The sequence below is a fragment of the Pomacea canaliculata genome, linkage group LG3 (assembly GCF_003073045.1).
Source record: "Pomacea canaliculata isolate SZHN2017 linkage group LG3, ASM307304v1, whole genome shotgun sequence".
Lineage (NCBI taxonomy): Eukaryota > Metazoa > Mollusca > Gastropoda > Architaenioglossa > Ampullariidae > Pomacea > Pomacea canaliculata.
Genome location: NC_037592.1, coordinates 10,124,577 through 10,136,679, shown reverse-complemented (window position 1 = coordinate 10,136,679; position 12,103 = coordinate 10,124,577). Strand labels below are relative to the sequence as shown.

At 43.5% G+C, this 12,103-nt stretch overlaps 1 protein-coding gene across 1 annotated transcript in view; it reads left to right on the top strand.

The window, feature by feature from the left end:
- Positions 1 to 441: 441 nt before the first annotated feature.
- LOC112559006 overlaps positions 442 to 12,103 on the top strand; it is a 38,099-nt gene continuing 26,437 nt past the window's right edge. Inside the window, exons 1-3 of the mRNA XM_025229821.1 lie at positions 442 to 3,890; positions 4,624 to 4,812; positions 11,334 to 11,397. Of these exons, the coding sequence (XP_025085606.1) occupies positions 678 to 3,890; positions 4,624 to 4,812; positions 11,334 to 11,397 (3,466 nt within the window). The 5' untranslated portion in view covers positions 442 to 677. The remainder of the gene's footprint in view (positions 3,891 to 4,623; positions 4,813 to 11,333; positions 11,398 to 12,103) is intronic.

The window sequence follows — 12,103 nt, the reverse complement described above, 5'->3', positions numbered from 1 at the left end:
GACTGACCCGATCTGAGAATTTGCCTTTGGGGGGGGGGGAAGACGGGGGTAGGGGGTGTATACAGTCGGTCGGAAAACTTCACATCTTTTCTCTTCCCCTCCCCTTCTCTCTCTCTGTCAAGCCGACACATGCCTTTTTTTCATTTTATTTTTTGTCTTTCGCAAAAACACACTTTTTCTCTCTCTCTCAGCATGTCTGAGATGTTTCTGACAGTCCCAAACATTTGCTTGTCCACAGGGCCTCGAGCCGACTGTCAGTAGTAACTGATCAGTGCTAGTTCCTGCACCAGTCTGTATCAACATCGTGACGACAGACCCGCGACTTATCACCCCCTGCCAGCAAGGCTTATCTTCCAGCAGTGGAGTCTGGGGGGTTACAGCTGTGCTTCAGTGGTTGCTGCAGCACATACCTCAGGCGAGCTCACGACTGACCAAGAGCAGCATTGCTGCATGCTCTCAAGATATCCCAGAGAGGATCCACAGAGCATACAAATATCTTCAGTGTTTTGCCAGAAACCTATAACCCTACGAACAGGCACGATTCAGCATATTTCTGTGCGAGGAAACATGTGATAGTTGTCTCTAGTCGTGGGTTCAGGAATGTAGAGGGGGCAAAGGGCACCCTCAAGAGAAACGTGCTGGTGAGGTCCGGCGAGGAATCGGTCAATCTTGTGTCTATGCCTGGAGCATTGCGCAATGCGCACGAGGAGGTGGAGACAGGTGGAGACGGTACCGCGCAAAATCCGCAGTCGAGGATGACGGAGGTGGGTCACAACAACAGCAACGGCAGTATGGAGAGCGCAGTCAGCGCCAACGGTGCTCAGGAGGTGGGAGGTGAAGAGGTCAGGAGGCGGCGGCAAGCGTTTGTCATGAACGGCACGAAAGCTCACGAGCAACGGTTGCGGCGGATGGAGATCCAGCTTGGGCGGGCCCGCTTGCTGGCGCAGCCCTGGGAGGAGTCAAGGCACCGTGTGGTGCACGTGCTGACGGCAGGAGCCAATGACGGCACCACCACTTCCGGTCAGACGCCATCACCGGAAGTCACGTGGTCACGCAACCAGGCCGTTCTTGACCTGCATCCCCTCTCCGGAGGGACGTTCAAAGGAAGTCTTGCCAACGATACAAAGGATGAGTGGGGTGCGATGAGTCGGGTGAGCTTCTTGTCGCCCGTTAGCCTCGTGCCAAGGACAGACTCGCAGGAAGACCCACTCGACTTGTTGCCTGCGACGTCGAATCAAACGCTGCTTTCGCCAATAAATGAGGAGTGCAGCACGCCCTCCTCCAGCTGCAGCTGTCAGAGATGTGAGACGTGCCCCTGGAGGAACGTTGGTTTGACCTCGCCTGTCACCCCAGTCAGCTCCAGCGGCTACGGTTCGATCTTGACTGCTAGCATGGACAGTCTGCTTAATGAATCTAGTGATGGCAGGACTAATGGCTCAAACAGTGATGGAAATTCAACAGTTGGTGCTGCTGCTGGATCTAGCAGCCTTGGCATTCAACAGAATGGCATGAATTTTGCAGATAACATGGATGAAGTCTTTAAGACAGCCCAGCAGAAATTAGCTGTTGCTTTGAGAGATTTAGGAATGAACAGAGACAGATCCTCTGAACCTAGAGATAAAACAAGTGCCTTGTCTCATGTTGCTGAGCCATGCACATTAGTGATACCCACAGAAACAGAGAAATCCATGTTGAACACAGCCTGGACTCCTGCACATAATGCAGATGTGTCACATGTATGTGAGAAGTCTTCTTGCAAGGAAATCAGGGGAGCAAATTGTGTTTTAAGAAAAGATCTCATCCAGAATTTTCTTCAAAAAGACAAGGAAGCTGGTTTACAGAAGTCAGTGTTTTGTGATGAATGTAGTGAAGAGGATGAAAATATAGTAGGAATGTGCGAGTCACAGAGTGTGTCTGCTGCCCAGACTATTGGTACCGATAACCAGCGGTATTCTGATTCAGCTACTTCATCAACTAGTATTGACTGTGCACAGGTAACTTCAGCTCAACAGTCTAGTCTTCCATTTCCTGTTGAGCTCAGTCACACATGTTTTGAAGACTCACAAAATACTGATGAACTAAACATAAGAGAAAGTTCATATGTGTCTACCTCACCAACTGGGAAAACCACCATGCAGGAAAACATTGGTCAGAACAGTGCCAACACTTTTTGTGTTCATCATAACACCACTGAAGAGGAATCAGTAGTATTTGTCACTTCACAGAATGACAAAGGGTTTCTGAATTTATGGGATACAATAAAAGGTGACGAGGTAATGATTTCAGAGGAGTTGACAGAAAGAACCATGGATGAGCAACAGGAAGCTGATGCTGAAAAAAGTCCACATCTGAATATGAGTACCACTGTATCTTCAAAGGTTGTCATAGGTGGTGATGATGGACATGGAGCCTTGATGTGGTCAGACAGGGATCACAGGTGTTCTGCTGCACATGCTCAGGTCACCTCTGAACAGAACAAGGAAAGTGAGCATTCACTATTGTTGGCAGAAGCTCACAGTGTTCTTAGGATAGATGGTTTATATAAACAAAGCAACAGCAACTCTCCTAAGCTATATAAAGTCCCACAGGGCATGTCACTGGACCCTTGGGAAGGATGTCTCCAAGACAACAAACATCAGTCCGAGCTGGGTGCGGATCATCCTGTGAGCTTGTTTAAACCACTGCTAGACAGAGATTCTGACTGTTCCCAAACAGGGACAGGTAAATTGTTGAACTGCCATGACAGTCAGAATAGTTGTGATGCTGCACTTCTAGCTCACCAGCACTTATCTAAAAACGTAGATCCTGCCTTCATAACACATGGAGGGTATGTCGGTGAACCCAATGAGTTTCAGGGAGAAAGTGATTCATTTCCAGAATACAAGTTTTCAGTCCAGACTGATGTCCAATTTTGTGCAGGAACTAACACTACGGAACCTGTGTCAAAGGAATCAGCTGTACCCAGCAGCAGCGGAGCAGCTCTTTTTCCTGGAAAGGAGAAACAGAGCCAGGTCAACAAGATCTCTTCTTTGCTGGAGAAATGGAATGCTTTAGAACACCAGCTTGCCCAGTCTAATCAAAGAAAGCCACCACAAGAGTCAACAAAGCTGGCATGCACATCTGAGCTGCCGCCTGCTGCCTCACAAGATGATTCAAGCCAAGGCTTCAAAGACAAAGATGATCTTGCAGCAAGGGGAGACCAGGATTGTTGCATCCCCATTGCTAGCTATAGTGTGGAAGCAATAAAACAGCAGCACCAGTTTTCAAGTGTGGTTAATGCTGATAAAGATGTTTCAGCACCAGTGTCTACGGTTGAAAACACCTCCAAATATCAATCAGCATTTCCTGATGCATGTGCTAGAAGGGCACTGCCCCATGTCCAATCTCTTGTGGCTAAATTTAGCCATTCTCCGCCATTTCCTTCTGCAGGTATTGGTTCTCTAGGGAATGAAAGACATATCCAACAGTCACATAAGCTTTCATGTCACCATCAGGCTGATTTGCAACATTTGCAAAAGTCCCATTCCATAGACTTACAACATAGCCAGATGCAAACTGCACCTGCATCACTCTCTGTAGCAACTGTCAATGCAAGATCAGAAAACCAGTTGGATGCAAAAACTCCCAGCACTGCTGCTGTTGAAGTATCACCATTTATGAACATTACTCATAGTCACAGGATGAGGTCAACTCTAGCAGGATCCAGATTGGAAAAAAGTACAGACAAAATTGCTGAAGTACAGTTAAACCACAGCTCTGAGTCTTGTGCACCTTTTGCCTCACATTTACCTAAGGTCAGCTTTGATCCAAGCGCCAGGCAAGCTGTAATATCCACGTCTTCACTGTCATCAGATAATCGTGAGCTACAACTTTCTGCAGCTCATCACCAGGTAGTCATTTCACACACAAAAATGTTGTGAGAGGAAAATGCACAAAACTTATGTGAAATGTTTGCACTGAATATTTTATAAATTAGCAGAGATTTTTTTAGCATTGGTTTAGCATTGGGTTTTTTTAGCATTGTTTTTAGAAAATTGCTTATTATGTTGTATTCTTCAAAATGCTTTTTTACTCGGAGTCTGCTTGCTTTTAAGTGTATTTTTTAATCTGAGCCCCACTTTGTTAATGGAGTTGGATTTGCTTATGCTGTGCTTGAAGCATTTTATTTTTGAATAAGCAGCATTACCTTGGTGAAACACTGTAAACAATATCTTGATGATGGAAAGCTTTCTTTTAAAAATGCCAATTTGGCAGTAATTGATAATTATAAATGTAATTAGATGTTACTTATTTTTATGCCATCACTGATACTGTCTTACAAGATGATCATTCAGAGGGTTCCCCATATGGTCTTCCAAAAATGGTACACACAGCTTTAAACATTCAGTTTCTTGGGATTTTTTTTTTTTTTTAGTTATTTTTATATTCTTAGTATGCTGTAGAGCTAGTCTAATCACTCACAACCCCTCCCCACCCCCAACATGAAAGTAAAGCAGAGGTTTGAACAAAATTAATTTTCATCAGAAGCACTGATTGTGTGATCTGCATCATCTGGAGGACAAACTGAAGAAGTGAATATTACTCAGTTGTATTTTTGTTTTTCTTGCTCCCACCCTCCTGCAGGTCAGTGTTTGCTCCAGTAGACATGTTACTGCAACCAGCCATAACACCCCCCCTGTCCGTACCTCACCCCCTTCCTATCCTGCCCCTCCCTCGCAGACAGCACGAGCAAGGGTAGGCACTGGCCACTCCATTGCACTGCTACGTCTCAGCCGCGGACAGCACATCCAATCACCAGTCTTTAAAAGGAATGTGAGTAACTGGTGTACAGCCACTGTGCTGTTCTTTGGCGCTGCACTTCTTGGTGGGATCTTAATATTCTTTGCTTCTTGCAACTGCAGGGTGTTGCTGCACATCTCAATTATATTTTAGCTTTAAAATGTGTGAGCATGCTTTAAAATAATTATTTGAGGCTATATTTTTTGGTATATAAGTTTTTAGCACCTCCTTGAATAATGTCCTTTAAAAATAACTGTTTTCTGTTGTACTTTGGCTCCAGCTTGCCCTTAAATGAATCTAAGGTGACAGGATTCCTTCTAACATGTGTAGTTGGGTCTTTGGGGACTTTCTTTTATGTAAATTAGAGAATAAATAAACAACTTGTAACGTAGTAATAATAGCATTCAGCTTGTGAAAAAGTGTGATGATAATAATATTTAGTATGAGAAAAGTAGATCTGTGCAACTATAATATTTATAAATTATATGAGCTGTAGTGATTAAGATTCTTCTCTCTTATACTCCCATGTGAAAGCGTAGCATACATTTGTGTTGTGCGCTCTCACAAGGGAGGCCATCTCACCATAATAAGCTCCTGAGCAAATGTGCTTGCTTCCCTTTAGTGCTGCGGGAGTTGAGGTTCTCTCGTCACTTTGCTTTGTGTATGGCGTTTAGATGCATCTTTCAGAGACCTGCAACATATAAATTTGTCTTCAAAGGATTTCACCCAAAACACCTGGTTTCTTTTAAAATTTTGTGTTTTTAGTAGCCTTTTATTAACAGCTCACACTGCCTTGTTACTCTTTGCTTGTGTAGCATTGCTTCAAAAGTAGTAGTATACTTAGAACTGTGGCATTGTATACTTACTGTTTGTGTGTTTGGTTTAAGTTCACTTTAATTTCGTTTATTACAGTTTGTCGCTGTGTTATTCATTCACGATTTTCTTTTCAGAGTCACATTTTCCATTCTCAGTGGCAGCAATCTGTTCATTTTCTGGAGACCATCGTGTTTGTTTTTTCGTGTTATTTTTGATCTGACACTAATTACTTGTGTTTTAGTGTAGTTAAATTGGTAATGATGGATCAGACGTTGTGTAGGTAGAGCAGATCAAAAGACATTACTGTTAAAGCAATATGTCGGCCTATCAGAAAAAACAGTTCAACAAGCCAGTGACACCCGGGAGGAGTAGAGTGGAGGGATGATACAGAAGTTGGTTTTTTTTCATTAGGAATACTCACAAAAAACTAATGCAAGTGTCAAAATACTAATGTTTTTAAAGCCCTAAAACCTCCTACTGAATAAACAATCAAAAGATTACCTAAAAGAACATGACATAAACTTCATATTTGTAGATTCATGCACAGAAACAGAATTTTGTACCATTGAGAGTCAAAATGCCAAGAAGCATAAAATATGAAGATACTTACGAAAGCACGTCCATCCCCTGCTAAAAAGCAAAGCAGCATTAATAGTGGCAGGTAAAACTATGAGTGGTCTTTTAGCAATGTCTGCACTGAAAGTAGAAGGTTGGACACAGGTTTAATTGGGAAGTATGATCATCTGCAACAGCTGGTGCATGGAAATGTAATACATCGGTGCACATTACTTTCCTATGCTGTGCCTCCTACAGGTACCATACTATATAGAGCCACACCTGTGACTGTAGGTCCCACTGGCTTGTATCGTTTCAGACACAAATGCATGGACTCTATATGCAAAATTTCATAAAAATTGTCATTTCTGAAGGTTTCATGATCTACACATACATTGTTGCCAGGTTGTGCATAGTTTGCTGCTTTTCTTTTGGCTCATATAATAACTTGCTTCTGTGCAATAGCTTATGAGCTATAAAGTGTATATATTTTTTAAATTTTCATTTCTACTTCTAAATCCATATTCATTGAATTACTGTTATGAGTCTGGCAGCTTTTTTTCTAAAAAGTAAACTATAATTCCTGCTAGCAACAGGATACGGTTCAGTGATAGGCGGAGGCACTTGGGGTAACATTGCTCATAGATTCAGCAGTCAAAAATCAATAAATACAGTTGTGATGTGGCCTGTGTGAGGAGATAAAGTAGCCTGTCATGACATATTGTGTAGAAATCTACGTATACACAGTTTCACAACCATGGGCTGCATGTTAACAACAGTATGGCCAAGTCATATTAAGAAACATATGTCAGTAAGTAAAGTTTTGTAAATGTCTGTACAGAAGGCAGAAGATAACAGACCGTGACTCTACCATTGACTGAGGCTTTTTCAAACTGTTAGGATATCTGTCTTTGCTTTATGGGCACAGGTTTCATAGATGTTTGATCATGTTAACATTCCTTTTATGATTATGTTGATTAAGAATTATTTTCATTTATTGAATCATATATTCATCTGGCATTTGCTGTGAGAAATCTTTTGATATCGGATTATGATTTGCTTTTGCTGTCTTTTACTAATAAGCCTAATGTGGTTAATGGTTTGAATAGCCTGATACAGGCTGTTTTTACTTGATGTTAAACTAGTTTGCAGTTTGTTGTGTTTTCAAAATTAATTGTTAGTAATTGACTGGATAGCAAAATTTCATTGAAAACTGGCTTATGGTGAATTGGAAAGTGCAAGTTCCCTCGCATCACTAATGAACAAGTTTGCAAACTTAAAATTAAGGTGACCAGACGTCCCGCTTTTGACCTCGTGTCCCGCCTGCTCATCGGGCGGGATGCCCAGTGTCCCGCTTTCTGGCTTTCTGGCAAGTCCATCAAATGTGCCGCTTGTCTTTTTTAAATTTGAATACCGTACGCTGATTCGGTGTTCTTTGACTGTGACGACACCATCATCGGCACATGTCCCGTTTTCGCCCCCAAAATGTCTGGTCACCTTATTAAAATGTATCATGGATTATCAAAATGCTCAAAGCTCAAGTCTGAGTTTGTTACATCATGAAAACTATTTAAGAAGTTGATTTAACATTCTTGAGTTTTTAAATAGGCAAGCTAAACCTTGGACCTTATTAACTGATACTTTATCCTTAAGTGAGGAATTTGTTAATGTTGCAAACAAAGGAGGTGGGGGACAAGAAGTTGTAAGCTTTGAAAATAGCAATGCTGGAAGCTTATATAGTCAAAGTTTACATTCAGCCAGGAAACTTGTAAATATATATATTTTTAAAAAAAAATGTCAAATAGTCCGTGCTCTTTCTCCACTTTGTTAAAAAAAAAAAAAGCTGACCAAACTAAATTGCATAGCACAAAAATAGTTCAGATTGGCATGGATGTTATCAACCACAGATAACAGGTACCACTCCAAAGCCAGAAAATGCAGGTTTCTCTGCAATCGCGTGGCATTTTACCCATCTTGTCGTCTTCCTTCAAGCTTAGGTCTCTCACCCCTCTTCCCTCTTGCAAGTAGCACTTAGCAATGGGAGATAACTGCTTAGTCAGCTTGATTACTTCTTATGCCACCCAGAAGGAAATGACATCCAACAGTTCATAGTGGCAAACTTAACAGTTTTTTCACCAAGAGAAAAACTTACTTTTATGCACCTGTCCATAAAATCTGATGACAAACTGCACTGCCAGCGCCAGTCAACTCAGAGGCCTTGAGTTTTCTTAGATTGTGTGTGATGGCATCACCAACTGTTCAGACTGTCATGGTGGTGCCTTGGGCCAACTGTTAATATGATACCTTTACAGTGCTTGTTGCCACCATTTTGGCATTCTACCAGGAACCCTAGGCATGCAGACCTTGTATCACTTGTTCCTCTGAGTAATCTTTCTTCGACCACTATCGCTCCTATCAGACAAATGATGGACAACTCTTGCATAGAATGCATTCACACGTAGTCTTTTCAATACTTGTATCAAGTTGGCAATGGTTAAAGAATGTGCAGCAGATTATCACCTTATAATTGCCCTATCTGCAATTATATTTTCTTAACGTTGTGAAAGTATTGGATTAATTATTGTATTGTACTACTGTAGATGGCCATGCTACCTCGTACCGTAAACTGGATTCAGAATGTTAATGTTACAACGTTCTGCTTACTGTGGATACTGTATTGCCCAGCACATTTTCACGTCAGTAGCCCTTCTCTTTTGCTTGTTTCTATGACAACAGGTGGTGGCTTTTGCCAAAACTTTTCCATCTTATGTAGAGACACTGGAAAAATAAAGTTGTAGCTTTTAGGTAACCTCCCTAAATGCGTAGGGGGGCAAGAACAGGGCAGCGCACCCTCAGAAAAATAGTGAGGAGCCAAGAATGTGAACATTGTTCACTGTCAGTATGGAGTTTCCCCCCTATCCCCACATACACACCTCCCAATGTCAGTCATCTTCCTACACCATTGCTTCCCTGTCAGATTTTCTTGTCTATTTGTTTTTTGGTTTTTTTTTTTAATCTGGCCCATGCATTTCACTTGGCTTAGCTGCCATATTCCAGTGAGAATCAGAGAAACATGTTGTTTTGTCTTGCTGAAAAACGAGCGGATTAAGTTTAAATTATGTACAGAAATTTATGTTCAGTGCCTTCCCACCAATGTTTCGTGCTTATTTTGTTAGTGTCAACAACTAGACACCCACCTCATATGTCTAATCTGGATCTCTGAACTCATTCAGTTTAAACTGTTTAAATGTTATAACATAGAACTCGAAATGGTGGCACTGACAACATACTAGGAATAGAAGATCTTTGTAAATAGAAGTATTGAGGCCGGACAGAAATGATGAGAAATGCCAGCAAGTATGCAGAAATGATGTGTCATCACGCTTTGGGGTTTAAACCCTCCCTCCCAAATTTTTGCATAATATAAGTTTCAGAAAACACAGACATCACCTGAATTATGCCCTTTCTATCACAACTATTTTTTGTTAATCAAATTATTTGAGATGATCAGCTTTTGCGTTAAGGTGGGTTTTTTTTCCTTTTTTGGGGGGGGGGGGTACCCGAAAACAGCTCTAATACTCCCTATAGCATAAAGCATCCTACCTGTTCTCACCGCCGCTACAGGCACCGGTGCCAGAAAGTGAAAGCACCGTCTGGTCTACAGACACCCGTGTGTGGGTGTGCGCGCGCATCCTCGCCAGTTCTGCACCCACTTAGCGTATTTTCGCAAAACCACCCCGACACAAACAGCTCCACAGCATATAGCTTGGGGGAAGGGGTGCCGGTTTCATATTAGCCCTCTGTGCTCAAAACAGACTACACATTGGGTGGTGGAGAGAGGTAGAGTAGTGAGATGTGTGGGTGGAATAACAGCAACTGCTTCCCTTTGACTGCACATTCCTTTCTAATTACTTTTTCATCCAGTTTTTTTAACTGAACTGGTTGATCGGGGCCAAGCACATCTTGATTTATAATATCGTGGCTTGAGCTGCGTTTGATGATGTGCTTGAAATACGTGCTGACTTCCCCCCTACCCCACCCAACAAGTCCCCCACCAACTACACTTTGCAGACATCAACCGCTTTCGGTGCCAGAGCCACGCCTTCTGCCCTCCCCCCGCCCACCTTTCAGTGGTGCGGAAGGAGACCCACGAAGCGGTGCGGATGGTGGCTAGGGCTGCAGCAGGTAGTTGCAGTGCTGTTCCCTGACGTGTTGCGCACCTATCTATTCTTGCCGGTCTCAGGGCGCCTAAACCGTAACCCACCCCTCACCACACCCACCCCTAGAAGTACCCGGCCAGCGGTCATTGGTGCCCCTCCCTGCTAGCATTCCTCACACCCGAGGCCTTACTTTCCTCGCCACCCACCCGATACGCTCGGCCGAGCTTAGTGGGCAGACCGGTGGTACCCGTCCTGTGTGACCCTTCTTGACCTCACGCAGACACCATTGGCCATCTCGCACCGCATTACCTGACCTCCCTCTCCCCCCGCTTCCAACATTCCTTCTCCTCGTCCTCCACCTCGCCATTCTTCGCAGTTTTGCTTGTAGAGAGATTAGAACTGACCTCTGTGCTGCTTCCAACCGATGCCGTGGTTTTGTCCTGTGTCAGAAGTGCTTAGAGTCAGGCGCGTGGCTGGCTAAGCAGGGAAATTTCTCAGATAGAATTCTTTTTCGCACAGCGTGCGAGTTTTGTTTTTTTTTTTTTAGAGGGAGACTATTTCCTCGACCCGAAATATTGATAATTGCTGAGAGCAGTCAGTAGTATAGTTTCGTATCTGAAGCCATAAAATTGCGGTCAAACTGTTTTATTACCCGGGAACGCAGAACAAGAACTGCGCGTCGGTGGTACCTTTGACCACCAGGTGTGATTAGTGTCTGCAGGGAACTTGCCATACACCATACCACCTGCTGCCTTGTTTTTGTTGTTAGTTTTAAAGGAAGAAGATACAGGCATCAGTGATAACACTCGGCTTGCAAACTGTTGTAGCATTTAGTTGAAAAATAACTGTCAATATTTGCCGAGTGCACTAAGGGATACGTCCCAAGATGTCCGGCGGTAGTCGCTCAGCAGCAGGCCGTGACTATATAGACATGCTGGCCAGCCGTTACAAGGACACTAGACAGCCGCCTCCAGGTAAAAAAATCACGTACCGGTCTGAGGAAGTGTCTTTTCTATTTCACAGGAGGAGGAGATGAGACAAGATGGACGAACAGTTTACAGAAGCCACGAGGAGCAGTCCTTCTCCGGTGAGTGTCGTCTGCTTCTGTGTCCGTACTTTTACTTTACCTGCTTGTTTGGTCCACCTGTGTGTGTGTGTCGCGCGCGCATTTCGCACAGACATGTTTAGTTTATCTGTTTGTCTGTCAGCTTGTGTGTTGTCCTGCATGTCTTGCTGTGCGTGTTTTTGTTTAAGTATATACACTGGGGTGGATGATGGCTGAGTGACTACAGCGTCTGTGACAGCAACAGGGAGAATCGAGTTGTTTAGGGTCCGCATGGCTCCGACATGCCTGTCTGTGGATGCCACACGTTGACCGGGCTGACCGGGGTTTTCTCTGGGTTTTCCAGTTCTCTCCTGTGTGTGTAAAACGCTTTGTTCCTGGCTTCGGGGGTTAGGGATACTATAGTTCTGTTATTCCCAGTTGTTGCTTCCTGTTGTGTGTTTGTGTGTGTGTCATCCAGCATCGTGCTCCCTACATGTCCCTTCGCTTCTACAGTGCCAGGACTGTGGTCTCCTCTCAACCGTGTTGCCCTAAAACTTCAAATTCGACCTGAACTCAGGGCCGTTGAGAGCCAGCACGGGCCCCCGGGCAGATGTGTTGCTAAAACAAGTAGCTGGTCAAGTTAATAGATTCCAGAGTGACAAGAGGCTAAGGAGAGACACAAATTATGTCAGACAAATCAGTAACAAAGCATTGCGCTTGTTCCTCATCTCAGCTGTCTGATTCTCTA